The sequence below is a fragment of the Oncorhynchus nerka genome, linkage group LG21 (assembly GCF_034236695.1).
Source record: "Oncorhynchus nerka isolate Pitt River linkage group LG21, Oner_Uvic_2.0, whole genome shotgun sequence".
NCBI lineage: Eukaryota > Metazoa > Chordata > Actinopteri > Salmoniformes > Salmonidae > Oncorhynchus > Oncorhynchus nerka.
In genome coordinates, this window is record NC_088416.1 from 8102643 (window position 1) to 8117140 (window position 14498).

General features: G+C 42.9%; 1 protein-coding gene across 1 annotated transcript in view; it reads right to left on the minus strand.

Moving 5' to 3' along the window:
• The window catches only part of LOC115103783 (integrin alpha-X-like), a 33254-nt gene that overhangs the window by 2674 nt on the left and 16082 nt on the right, over positions 1 to 14498 (minus strand). The window contains exons 9-23 of the mRNA XM_065006253.1: positions 14047 to 14182; positions 13748 to 13824; positions 13111 to 13234; positions 12826 to 12968; positions 12452 to 12592; positions 12052 to 12249; positions 11799 to 11929; positions 11474 to 11628; positions 9611 to 9777; positions 9291 to 9413; positions 9066 to 9136; positions 8818 to 8959; positions 7328 to 7426; positions 352 to 431; positions 74 to 151 (exon numbers count right to left, since the gene is read on the minus strand). Coding sequence (XP_064862325.1) covers positions 74 to 151; positions 352 to 431; positions 7328 to 7426; positions 8818 to 8959; positions 9066 to 9136; positions 9291 to 9413; positions 9611 to 9777; positions 11474 to 11628; positions 11799 to 11929; positions 12052 to 12249; positions 12452 to 12592; positions 12826 to 12968; positions 13111 to 13234; positions 13748 to 13824; positions 14047 to 14182 — 1865 coding nt within the window. The remainder of the gene's footprint in view (positions 1 to 73; positions 152 to 351; positions 432 to 7327; positions 7427 to 8817; positions 8960 to 9065; positions 9137 to 9290; positions 9414 to 9610; positions 9778 to 11473; positions 11629 to 11798; positions 11930 to 12051; positions 12250 to 12451; positions 12593 to 12825; positions 12969 to 13110; positions 13235 to 13747; positions 13825 to 14046; positions 14183 to 14498) is intronic.

The window sequence follows — 14498 nt, forward strand, 5'->3', positions numbered from 1 at the left end:
CTTGATTATATTCAATTAACTTGATGGAGTCATTCTCAAACAAAATGTCAAGTATAGTCCTGTGAAGACTTACGCTTTTGCTACCAGGTCAACTGCAAATTGAACAGGGATGGTCCTGGTAAGGGAACTATTGGTTGAGTTTCCGTTGTCACTGTAAATAAAGAAAAGGCTAATTCATTTTTTGTGTACATAAATGGAATGCTACGAAGTCCTTCAGCTAATTGAGTAGAAGGTATTGGGGTTGTATAAAAATAGTTTAAATCAATGTATGTTCAATACTTTGACTGTATGGGGAAATTGGATTTTCTTGGACTGATTCTCTCATTCACATTGTGGAAGCAGATTTTCTACCTCAGGCCGATGACGGTCATTTCCATTGTGTCGTTCCAGTCGTATGTATTCAAAATATGGAATTTACTGGTGAACACTGCCTGAAAAGGAAAATGTCATCGTTGACGAAGTCGGACTTGATTTGAAATTGATCATAACTGTGGGAGTGGAAGTCATGCCCTCAAAGTATTCATACCTGTTGACTTATTCCACATTTTGTTACAGCCTGAATTCAAAATGGATTAAATCAAAAAACCTCACCCATCTACATTCAATACCCCATAATGACATAGTAAAAACTTGTTTTTATTATTTTTGTAAATTTAATGAAAATGAAAGCACTCATTTACATTCCATTGAGTCAATAGTTTAAAGCACCTTTAGCAGAGACTACTTCTGTGAGTCTTTCTGGGTAAGTCGAAGCGCTTTCCTAGATTGTGCAACATTTGCCCATTTGTATATTTTTTTTATTCTTTAAGCTCTGTCAAATTGATTGTTGACCACTTTCAGGTCTTGCCATAGATTTAAGTGAAAACGGTAACTCACTCCGGAACATTCACTCTTCTTGGTAAGCAACTCCAGTGTAGATTTGGCTTTGTGTTTTCGGTTATTGTCCTGCTGACAGGGGAATTCATCAGTGTCTGGTGGAAAGCAGACAATGGATACAGGATTTTGCCTGTGCTTAGCTCCATTCTGTTTTATTTTTTTATCCTGAAACTCCCCAGTTAACTATTTACAAATATACCCATAACATGATGCAGTCACCACTATGCTTGAAAATATGGAGAGTGGTACTTAGTAATGTGTTGTATTGGATTAGCACTTGGTATTCAGGATAAAAAGTGAATTTCTTTGCCACAGTTTTTGCAGTATTACTTTAGTGTCTTTATGCAAACAGGATGCATGTTTTGGAATATTTGTATAATGTACAGGGTTCCTCCTTCAAGTCAAATGTTTATTTGTCACATGCGCCAAATTCAGCAGGTGTAGACATGCTTACTTACAAGCCCTTAACCAACAATGCAGTTTTAAAAAATTAAATAAAAGTAACAAATAAAGAGCATCAGTAAAATAACAATAGCGAGGCTGTGTACATGGGGTACCGGTACAGTCAATGTGTGGGGGTACAGGTTAGTCGAGGTTATATGTACATGTAGATAGTTATTAAAGTGACTATGCAGATAATAACAAAGAGTAGCAGCAGCTTCAAAGAGGGGTGGGGGGATGCAAATAGTCTAGGTAGCATTTTGATTAGATGTTCAGGAGTCTTATGGCTTGGGGATAGAAGCTGTTTAGAAGCCTATTGGAGCTAGACTTGGAGCTCTGGTACCGCTTGCTGTGCGGTAGCAGAGAGAACAGTCTATGACTAGGGTGGCTGGAGTCCTTGACCATTTTTAGGGCCTTCATCTGACACTGCCTGGTATAGAGGTCCTGGCAGGAAGCTTGGCCCCAGGAATGCACTGGGCCGTATGCACTACCCTCTGTAGTGCTTTGCGGTTGGAGGCCGAGCAGTTGCCATACCAGGCAGTGATGCAACCAGTCAGGATGCTTTCGATGGTGCAGCTTTAGAAACTTTTGAGGATCTGAGGACACATGCCAAATCTTTTCAGTCTCCTGAGGGGGAAATTGGTTTGGTCGTGCCCTCTTCACGACTGTCTTGATGTGCTTGGAACATGTTAGTTTGTTGATGTGGACACCAAGGAACTTGACGCTCTCAACCTGCTCCACTACAGCCCCATCGATGAGAATGGGGGTGTGATCGGTCCTCCTTTTTCCTTTAGTCCGCAATCATCTCCTTTGTTTTGATCACGTTGAGGGAGAGGTTGTTGTCCTGGCACCACACAGCCAGGTCTCTGACCTCCTCCCTATAGGCTGTCTCGTCATTGTTTGTGATCAGGCCTATCACTGTTGTCATTGGCAAATTTAATGATGGTGCTGGAGTCGTGCCTGACCGTGCAGTTATGAGTGAACAAGGAGTACAGGAGGGGAATGAGCTCGCACCCCTGAAGGGCCCCGTGTTGAGGATCAGCATGGCAGATGTTACCTGCCCTTACCACCTAAGGGTGGCCCGTCAGGAAGTCCAGGATCAAGTTGCAGAGGGAGGTGTTTAGTCCCAGGGTCCTTAGCTTCGTGATGAGCTTTGAGGGCACTATGGTGTTGAACGCTGAGCTGTAGTCAATGAATAGCATTCTCACATTGTCCAGGTGGGAAAGGGCAGTGTGGAGTGCAATAGAGATTGCATCTGTGGATCTGTTGGGGCGGTATGCAAATTGGAGTGGGGGTAGGGTTTCTGGGATAATGGTGTTGATGTGAGCCATGACCAGCCTTTCAAAGCACTTCATGGCTACAGACGTTAGTGCTTCAGGTCAGTCATTTAGGCAGGTTACCTTAGTCCCTGTGCCTAAGAACACTATGGTGGTCTGCTTTAAACATGTTGGTTTAAAGGTCTTACTCACATCTGCTGCGGAGAGCGTGATCACACAGTCGTCCAGAACAGCAGATGCGCTCATGCATGTTTCAGTGTTACATGCCTCGAAGCGATCATAGAAGTAATTTAGCTCGTCTGGTAGGCTCGTATCACTGGGCTGCTCTCGGCTGTGCTTCCCTTTTTAGACTAATAGTTTGTAAGCCCTGCCACATCTGCCGGGTGTCAGAGACGGTGTAGTACTATTCGATCTTAGTCCTGTTTTGACGCTTTTCCTGTTTGATGGTTCGTCGGAGGGCATAGCGGGATTTCTTAAGCTTCCGGGTTACAGTATCGCTCCTTGAAAGCTGCAGTTCTACCCTTTAGCCCAGTGCGGATGTTGCCTGTAATCCATGGTTTCTGGTTGGGGTATGTACGTACAATCACTGAGGGGGTGATGTCATCAATGCACTTATTGATGAAGCCAGTGACTGTGGTGTACTCAATGCCATCGGAAGAATCTCGGAACATATTCCAGCCTGCTCGCAAAACAGTCCTGTACCTTTGCATCTGCTTCATCTGACCACTTATTTTTAATTGACTGAGTCCCTGGTGCTTCTTGCTTTAATTTTTGTTGTAATTATGGTCAGATTTGCCAAATGGAGTGCGAGGGAGAGCTTTGTATGAGTCTCAGTGTGTGGCGTAAAGGTGCTCTAGAGGAGTGCTGGTAGAAATTAAGTTTCCCTGCATTAAAGTCCCCTGCCACTAAGTGCGTCACCTTAGGATGAGCGTTTTCCTGTTTGCTGAAGATGGTATATAGCTCATTGAGTGTGGTCTTAGTGCCAGCATCGGTCTGTGGTGGTATGTAGACAGTTACGAAAAATACAATCTCTAGGTAAAAAGTGTGGTCTACAGCTTATCATGAGACTTCGAGACTTCCTTAGATATCGTGCACCAGCTGTTGTTTACAAATATACATACACCAACACCCCTTGTCTTACCACAGGCTGCTGTTCTATCCTGACGACAATGTATACCCACCAGCTGTATGTTATTCATGTCGTCATTCAACCACAACTCAGGGAAACGTAAGATATTAGTTTGTAATGTCCCGTTGGTAGTTTAATCTTGCTTGTAGGTCATCTATTTTATTTTCCAATGATTGCACTTTGGCCAATAGAACGGATCTCAGTGGGGGTTTAGTCACTCGCCTACGAATTCTCCGAAGGCAGCCTGACCCGGAGGCCCCCTTTTTCTCTGTCTCTTCTTCACGCAAATGACAGGGATTTGGGCCTGTTCCCGGGAAAGTACTATATCCTTCACGTCGGACTCGTTAAAGGAAAAAGCTTCTTCTAGTTCGTGGTGTGTAATCGCTGTTCTGATGTCCAGAAGTTATTTTCGGTCTTGAGCAGTAACATTATGTACAAAATTTTAAAAACGAAAGTTACAAACGCAAAAAAACTCTGAATAGCATAGTTGGTTAGGAGCACGTAAAACATCAGCCATCCCCTCCGGCGCATTCTACATTCCTCAGTTCTCCTATCACAGTCATTAAACGCTATTTTGAAAGTCACCATTGGCCTCATGGTGAAGTCCCTGACCGGTTTCCTTCCTCTCTGGCAACTGAGTTAGGAAGGACGCCTGTATCTTTGTAGTGACTGGGTATATTGATACACCATCCAAAGTGTAATGAATAACTTCACCATGCTCAAAGGGAAATTCAATGTATTTTTACCCATTTACCAATGGGGGCACTTGTTTGTGAGGCATTAGAAAACCTCCCTGGTCTTTGTGGTTGGATCTGTGTTTAAAATTCACTGCTCGACTGAGGGACCTTACAGATCATTTTCTGTGTGGGGTTCAGAGACGAGGTAGTCATTCAAAATTCATGTTAAATAATAGCGTCCGAGGCTCCTAACCCTGTTGTAGTGAGCAAATTCTTTTGTCTTGCTTTTTTTTGTGTGGTTGTACTGATGGCACTAAGAAGATGAAGTATTTGTTTATTCTACTACTAGCCGCACTGAGTTTAGATACTGTGGAGTGCACCAAACACTGATAGTGCAGAGACCTTGGTAACGTACAACCAGGATGAACCTCATGCCCTACAGCCAAGTGAAGTTGGCCCACTACAGCTACAGCAACCAAGGAAGCAGGGGAGGCCTATGACTACAAAACAAGAGAGGATATAAGCTCAATCTCCCATCCTTTATCATGGGAAATTTCCGCTCGCTTGTAATTAAGACGGAGGTACTATCGGCAACAACTTTGTATATGAGATTACATCAGCAAACAAGTCTGGTATGGTGCACGGAAACTTTGCTAATGGAGGTCATACCTGATTCTCATGTGGTGGTTGCTTTCACAATCATCAGAGCTGACAGGAGCTCAGAAGTTTTGGGGTCAAGTAGGGGAGAGGCGTCTGCCTGTATGTGAACAATCTGGACAAGACCGTTGACATTCTCTACACCAATGTGAAAGATGCCTACTGCTAGACTGCTCTGCCTCCACTGGACAATCTAACCACCTCGTCCAGCTGCTACCAAAGTACCGCCCACTGGTCCAGAGGTAACATGTCACTCAAGCGGCGATTCACGAATGGACGCCTGAAACTGGAGAGGCGCTACAGAGCTGCTTTGAAGGTACAGATTGGAATCTATTTGTAGACGACTGGGAGGAGGATCTTAAGAGTCTCTGAATGCATAACGGACTATGTTAACTTCTCTACTGACAATATTGTGCCAAGCAAAATATGAATACATACTGACGTTAGAACGCAAGCTGCAAGCAAAAAACATGCAGGATATTTAGTATGGTAGGAAGAAAACCGGTTACAGCAACAGTGGACAACAGAGTTTAAAAAAAAATATTTACCAGATTCGATAAGTACGATTTGTCAGCAGAGCAACATCAGATGGGGGCGGTGCTGGACTCTGATCTGGGAAGCACTGAGCCCATGAGCATCTCGAAGAAACAAGTGAGGCAGCTGAAGAGGAACCATCCCAGTAAGTCAGCAGGGCCTGATGGAGTTGACGCCAGAGTACTGAAGGTGTGTGCTAATCAAATGGCTTTCCAGCATCCTGCATAGTTCCCATCTCAAAGAAACCAGGAGGGACTGCACTGAAAGACTTTAGACAAGTGGCTTTGACATCACAAGTCATGAAAACCTTTTAGCGGGTTTTAATACCCTTATTAGGAGTCGAGTTGGCAGCCTATCTGGATCCTTTGCAGTTTGCCTACCACCCAAAAACTGGTGTTGAAGATTGGTCTGCTCTGTCTCCTCCAGAGTATATGAGCACCTGGAGAAGCCTGGCTGTGTTGTGAGAAGTGTTCTTTGACTTCCCCAGTGCTTTCAATACCATACAACCCCACATTTTTTCCCCAAAATGACATTCACGTAAACCCACACACAATCAAATGGATTGTGAACTACCTGACCAATAAGACCACAGTTCGTAAGACTGAACCAGGCAGTATCAGATTGGATGTGTACAAACATGGGTGTGCCGCAGGGGACTCTCCTGTCACCTTTTGTGTTTACCATTTACACATGACTTCTCACACGACAATGAACTGAGCCACTGGTGAAGAGATTGCCACTGTTGACACTTATATGTATTTAGGTGTAACAGTCGACAACAAACTGAACTGGAAGGAGGATTCTCCGTGGCTTCAAAAGCCCAATCCAAAATGCACTTAAGGAAGCTTTGATCTTTTTAAAGTATGTGACAAAATGCTTCGTCTGTTCCATAGCAATGTCGTGGCGAGTGTAGCGATGTTCATAAAAAAGCTGCATGTGATCATGGACAATGACACACACACACACACACACACACACACACCCACTCCACCGGGGCTCTAATGCAACACAGGAGCAGCTTCAGTAGCAGGTCAAGCCTGCCCAGATGTTCCATAGAGAGGTTTAGATGGTCATTTTTACCGACGGCCATGAAGCTTTTTAATGAGTACTTGATTAACTGTTGAGGTCTTCCTATTGGAAAATGTTGTTGCTTGTTTTATTTCTTTCCCAAAGTTGGATAAGAAAACAACACTTGAATCAGGTGATTATTTTAGGGATACTATGGTGTATGTGCCTTTTCGTCTTAATGTTTGGTTTTTATCATGTTGGTCATTGTTGCATGTCCTGTCATTTTAAGTCATTGATGCATGCTGTGATAAAACAATTTCCCAAGTTGCGATGAATAAAGTAATGCTCTACTCTCTACTCATTATTGCACATAGTGAGTCCATGCAATTTATGTGACTTCTTAAGCACATTTTTACTTCTGAACTTGCCGTAACAAAGGGGTTAAACATTGAATCTGGACTTTTCAGATTTTTAATTTGTAAAAATGTAAATCATAATTCCACTTTGACATTATGGGTTATTGTGTGTATGCCAGTGATTTAAAAATACATTAAAAACCAATGTAATCTGTTTTAAATTCAGGCTGTAACACAAGTCAAGGGGTCAGAATACTTTCTGAAGGCACTGTATCACCCATCAAAGTTGTCACTCAGTTCGACATTGAGTTACTGCTTTTAGCTCTGTATTTATCATTTAAGAATTACCGGTATATCTAAGTAATTACTCACTGTGGTTTTACTACGGTAGACAGGTATGCTGACACTGCATGTAGTTCTGTCCATTTCACCTTCCAGACCACCACAGCTGAACACCGTTCTCCTTGTAGACTATGGAATACAGACAATACGTCAAGTGTGTAAATAATTCCGGTTTGTACATCTGAGTCCCTGACATAGTTTAAAAGAAACAAGCAAGCATGTTAAAAATGAACCACTTTACAGAACTAATCAATTCAACACTTATAGGTGCACTACGCATAAATCGCAATGTGTACGTTTTGGGCGACCCGACCAAATTCACATACAAAGGGGAGTTATAGATCTGTCATTCTCATTGAAAGCAAGTCTGAGAAGGGATAGATCTGTTCTATGTCTGCTATTTCTGTTGGATTCTAGCTTCAAATATACTTATGTTACCATTAACTTAATGCACTTCCCCTTGTCTCCCTCAGTAACTTTCCATACACCAAATTCCTATACATGTATTGATATTGAGTATTGATTACTCTACATGTATAGGAATTTGGTGTATGGAAAGTTACTGAGGGAGACAAGGGGAAGTGCATTACGTTAAGATTCTGTTCAAAGATGTTGTTGAAGATCAATGTTCCTACAGAGAAAAGCAAAGGGCAACAGTCTAGCTTCAGGCCAGCTGCAGAACTAGGGAGGACTGATGAAGTGAGAAGAAACATCTGGGAAGGGAGCCAAAAGGGGCCCACCACAGACCCTCTTACTACAGTCCTATCACACACACTTCCACACCCACGAAGGGTCCAGCATCAGGCAGGGCCATGACGACATCGGTGAGAGGAGCGAATTAAGTTCCTGCCTAGCAACAGAAACGTATAAGGTGTTGACCCCGCCTAGTAGGAGGTTATAAAAAAATATATGCTTGTGTAATCATACCTTGTCTTTGCAGCTGTATGACCCAGTGGGTGAATAAACTTGGTTTGTGTTTTTTTCTAGTAGTCCGTTTTGCTTTTTACAATGCTTGTTAGGAACCTAGCACTGTGCTTCCCGTTGCATTTTGGTTTCGTACACCAGCTTCAAACAAAAAATACAATATGTTTGGTTTTGGAAAATATATTTCACAGCTGTTTAGATGGTACAATGATTCTCTACACTATACGTACTTGTTTTTGTCAAAAACTGAAATTAGGCTATTACAATTTTAGTAACCAGGAAATGGAGTGATTTCTGCACAGTGCACCTTTTAATATTTTGCTAACTTTTATGAATAATTATCACATGTAGTGAACATGGCTGCAAACTGATGTTTAAATCAACGTTCTTCTATCCTGGTTCTGCAGACCCACAAGATGAGCAAGGCAAGCTTTTGTTCCAGTCCAGGAGGAACACCCCTGATTAAACTAATCATCAAACCCTTGATTGGCTGAAAATGTTTTAGGTCTCCAGGTTTCAATAACACTGTTTTAGATGAGAGCAAGAACAAAACATCAGAATGAATTACACAATAGATGGAGGGGTGTCGGTATTACCTTCAGAAGATGCATAATGGAAAAGGAGAGGCCAGGAGGGTAGAGAAGAGTTAGACTGGTGTTGTAGGAGTCATCCCCGTGATTGGACAGTCTTATAGTCACGTTGAGGTAACTCTGGTCCACCACTAATAAAGTTGATGTGCTGATAAGAGAGACAAGACTGTAGAGTCAGAAAACATACTTTTCTTGAGCAGTCAGTAATTATTATAGCCACAAACAAGTTACCTCTATGTTTATCAGATACTTACATAAAGTTGAAGTCCACCTCAAGCTCTGCCACACATGTTTCATTTTCTTTGCAGTTCTTTTCAAAGGGCACCTGTGATAAATTCAAGACAACTGTGAATGTGTTTAGATGACCTGTTTTCACAGGTCTTTGGCTAAATGACAGTACTCAGTCCACAGTCATTGCTAGAACTGTTGATCATTGTAAGTGAACAGGTTTTAGTCAGACCCAGAATGTATCCTCGTACCTCGACCACAGCCTGTGTAGGACTGTCAGTATTCAGAATGGCAGTAAGACCCTCTTGTTGGCTTTCAGATTGAGAAAAAACTAGTTGGATGATTATGGGCGATAATGTGTCGATCACGCATTGCTGGAAGAAAATAAAATGTGCCATTAATTTCCCTATCCATTGTCCTGAAAAACCCTCGTTCTTCTCATCACTGAATAAAATCAACACACAATAAGAATTCAACCTAACAACTTAATGTTATACATTAAATCCCTTCCTTACGAGAGACATTATAGTTGTTGTATTGTTGCATAGCTACAGTTTGTCATTGATCCTACTGTCATGTAGACTGAGTGGTTGAAGCAGGTCCGCTCCTTTCTCAGCTCCACTGTGGAGAGAAGTCTTCTGGCCCCTTTGTTCGTGTCACTGTAAAAGGCTCGGCTCCTCTGTCTCACTGGATCCACATCCAGCAGGTAGGAGACGTTCATCCCTGCACTCAGCACCTCTGGAAAAGTACACAAGAGTCTGAAATGGCTTCCTTATCAGGGAGAGAAGTTCAGAACCTCATGGTCGCCTGCTGACGGACAGCATTGAAGTAGAAAGCAGAGATGGAGTCAAGACCTTAACTCTCGAGTCCCAGATCCACACCAAGGAACAACCTTTGGCACCTTAATTGGGGAGGACGGGCTTGTGGTAATGGCTGGAGCGGAATAAGTGGAATGGGATCAAACATGGTTTCTATGTGTTTGATGCCATTCCATTTGCTCCTTTCCAGCCATTATTATGAGCCGTCCTCCCGTCAGCAGCCTCCATCGGTCTTCAGACTGGGAAGAGACCAAGACACACTTATTGTGGTCAGTGATTTAGCTATGCACTGAGGCTCCGACCTAGACCATCAAGGCCACAATTACACTACATATACAAAAGTATGTGGACACCCCTTCAATGTAGGGGATTTGGCTATTTCAGCCACACCCGTTGCTGACAGGTGTATAAAATTGAGCACACAGCCATGCAATCTCCATAGAGAAACTTTGGAAGTAGAAGAGACTGAAGAGCTCAGTGACTTTCAACGTACCACTGTCATAGGATTCCACCTTTCCAATAAGTCAGTTCCTAAAATTTCTGCCCTGCTAGAGCTGCACTGGTCAACTGTAAGTGCTGTTATTGTGAAGTGGAAACGTCTAGGAGCAACAACGGCTCAGCCACGAAGTGGTAGGCCACACAAGCTCACAGAACGGCACCGCCGAGTGCTGAAATGCGTAAAACACGTTTGTCCTCTGTTGCAACACTCCTTACCGAGTTCCAAGCTGCCTCTGGAAGCAACGTCAGCACAATAACTGTTCGTCGGGAGCTTCATGAAATGGGTTTCCATGGCCGAGCAGCCACACACAAGCCTAAGATCACCATGCCCAATGCCAAGCGTTGGCTCGAGTGGTGTAAAGCTTGCCGCCATTGGACTCTGGGGCAGTGGAAACGCGTTCTCTGGAGTGATGAATCACGCTTCACCATCTGGCAGTCTGACAGACTAATCTGGGTTTGGCAGATGCCAGGAGAATGCTACCGGCTTGAATGCATAGTGCCAACTGTAAAGTTTGGTGTAGAAGGAATAAATGTTTAGGGCTGTTTTTCATGGTTCGGGCTAGGGCCATTAGTTCCAGTGCAGGAAAATCTTAACACTACAGAATACAATGACATTCTAGATGAATCTGTGCTTCCAACTTTTTGGCAACAGTTTGGGGAAGGCCCTTTCCTGTTTCAGCATGACAATGCTCCCGTGCACAAAGTGAGGTCCATACAGAAATGGTTTGTTGTGATCAGTGTGGAAGAACTTGACTGGCCTGCACAGGACCCTGACCTCAACCCCATCTAACACCTTTGGGATGAATTGGAATGCCGACTGCAAGCCAGGACTAATCGCCCATCAATGCCCGTCCTCACTAATGCTTGTTGCTGAATGGAAGCAAGTCCCCGTAGCAATGTTCCAATAACTAGTGGAAAGCCTTCCCAGAATAGTGGAGGCTGTAACAGCAAAGGGGGGACCAACTCCATATTAATACACATGATTTTGGAATGAGATGTTCGACGAGCAGGTGTCCACATACTTTTGGTCATGTAGTGTATGTAGTCTCAGATCATGACTTAATTTCTGTTGGAAAGCACAAAGCCATCAGTGTTCCAAAGGTTCTGAGAGTTCTTACCAGCTTTACTCTTTGTTGCCTCTGCCATGTTAAAGCAGGCTGTTAAAGTCACCATGGGGGAAATTATCTCTTTTGCCAGACAGTCAAAGTTATCAGTGCTGATCTCTGCGGGATGGAAGTGGAGATAAGCAGAGACGCTGAGGACCGGTCTGGACCTGTGAGCGATCGAGATAAAAATGGGGATATTAGCCTAGATTGTACGATGTTGGGTAGCACCGCGCACATCTCATTGAGCGCAGCCCCCATTCAGTGCAGATATTTTTACTGGTTAAACAACTGTCTGTTTAAACCAGCTGTCTTTTCTTATCATTTTTTGGACTCGTACCTCAAGACAACAACTGCACCACGCGCTCCTACTACAATATCAGTCAGTCCATCCTCACCCAGGTCCATCTTCCCATCAATCGTCTGGCCAAAGAACTGGAGCTTAGATCTCATCATCACAGCTGAGATGCGCTGCAGTAAGAAGACATACACATTTAATGAAAAGCCATTGATATTGATATCCCAGGAGGGATATCTGTTTTCTTTGATCGTGAAGGGACGTTTTGAATGATTTCCATCTTCGTCTGCCTCACCTGGCTGAATTCAGGGCGGATCCCCTTTAGCTTTTCACCCAGGTAGATGTACACGGCCCCCCTGTGATCGTCCTCAAGTGGAGCGCCCACAGCTACATCCTTCAGCCCATCTCCATTCAGGTCTGTGAGAGAGCAGATGGAGGAGCCGAATCTACCCTGAGATGGCACTGAAACATTCATCTCCATCCTCAGTTCCAGCTAATAATGGAAGGGCGAGGAGAGATCACATGAAGATAAATCCATATTACACTGTCTTTTTGTGCATTATTATTGAAGATGATGGATATGTACATCCAAATGAATATATTTCGGCTTCCAGATCACCTTGTCCCTGATGAACATATTCAACCACAAATTCAGCATTTGAATCTGTTGTTCAGAGGTTCACAGTTCAGCCCACCTTATCAGTCAGTGTGTAGACGTAGATCCTGCCCTCTCTCGGAGGTTGGTGAAACATTGGTGCACCCACCAGGAGGAAGTCTGTGTTGCCGTCTGAGTCTATGTCCACAGAACAGAGCTCTGCACCGAAGTAGGAGCCCATCTGAGAAAATCAAAACTTACATTCATACAAAAATTGTTTTGAAATGTTTTAAGTCCTTTGGTTTTGAATGGAACTCATAAGTAAACGTAAAAAGTGACATCATGTGTTCCTCTTTACTATCGGAGGATTCATTCAACCTTTGAAGTAACCCCAAAAGCTAGTTTCATGCTGTCCCTATTGTATATCTTGATTGATATATTGCACTGCTTGCAGAAATAGCTAATGTTACCAACCTGTTCTCCAGGCAAGCTTTGTGCCACAGTCCAGTTGTTGTTAACCTTGTTAAAAAGTAGGATCCGTCCCATGTGTTCAGATCTTGGTGCTCCGGTAAAGTATAGAAGGTTCTCATTCTTCTTCCCAACAGCTACAGAGTATCCTGTAATAAAAATGAAGAAATGTAGGCCCATTGTAACTACACTCCCTTCGCTGAAACATCTGAACTAACAGAGCCTTGAAAATAGTGTTTGTTCAAATTGACATTTGAGCAACATCTTTTTTTGAGCTTAATGTTCCATTACCCATATAGGAATCTTTGTCCAATGTGGGGTCCTGAATTTCCCTTTCCTCTGATCTCAGACCCTCAGTCTCAAAGAGAGATCCACGCCAGTTGTTTGATCCCACTGAGCCCAGAACCAAGGTGTCCTGTAGAGGAAATAAAACATTGAGTCATATTGTATGACATTTTTATTAATAAGCATTCATTAACTATATACAGTGGGGCAAAAAAGTATTTAGTCAACCACCAATTGTGCAAGTTCTCCTACTTAAAAAGATGAGAGAGGCCTGTAATTTTCATCATAGGTACACTTCAACTATGACAGACAAAATGAGGAAAAAAAATCCAGAAAATCACATTGTAGGATTTTTAATGACTTTATTTGCAAATTATGGTGGAAAATAAGTATTTGGTCAATAACAAAAGTATCTCAATACTTTGTTATATACCCTTTGTTGGCAATGACAGAGGTCAAACGTTTTCTGTAAGTCTTCACAATGTTTTCACACACTGTTGCTGGTATTTTGGCCCATTCCTCCTTGCAGATCTCCTCTAGAGCAGTGATGTTTTGGTGCTGTTGCTGGGCAACACTGACTTTCAACTCCCTCCAAAGATTTTCTATGGGGTTGAGATCTGGAGACTGGCTACATACTACTCACCTTGTTAACGTAGACAGCGCTGAACCCACTCTGAGACATTTCTTTAGTCAAGTTTCCAGCCAGAGCAGTCTTGGAACCTAGAACATACAAACACTGATATTAGTAGCGATACATTGATACTTCTACTGTGGACTGTTTTGAGTAAGGTGTAATCACCAGAAATAAATACCAGTATATTTCAGGAAGTGACCAGTAGTGCCACCTTGTGTTTTTTTGTGAATAACAACTTTCAGTTGACAGGGACTTTGCTGAAAAATAAGTAAGTAGTACTAAGAGTTTATCTGAATCCAGAGTTGTACCTTCAATGTTGAAGATCTTTTTTTGAAAGTTGTCTAGGATTCCTTTTAGTCCGTTGTAGTCCTGGATGAGGAAAGTGTTGTTCTCTTTTGGCTCTGATGCCAGGGACTTGAGTTTCGTCAAATCAACGTTCTTGACCTGCCAAGAAATATATCAATTGAGGGCAGGAATTATAGTGATGTCTAATTTCCTTTTCAATATGAATGATATTTAAACATCCACATCACAGTGGTCTAAGACACTGCATCTCAGTGCTAGAGGCGTCACTGCAGACAACCTGGTTCAAATCCAGACTATAACAACCGGCCATGATTGGGAGTCCCATAGGGCGACGCACAATTGGCCCAGTGTCGTCCGTGTTTGGCCGGTGTAGGCCATCACTGTAAATAAGAATTTATTCTTAACTGACTTAACTGGGACGTTGGACTGGACCCTTGAGACTAGGAGTAATAAT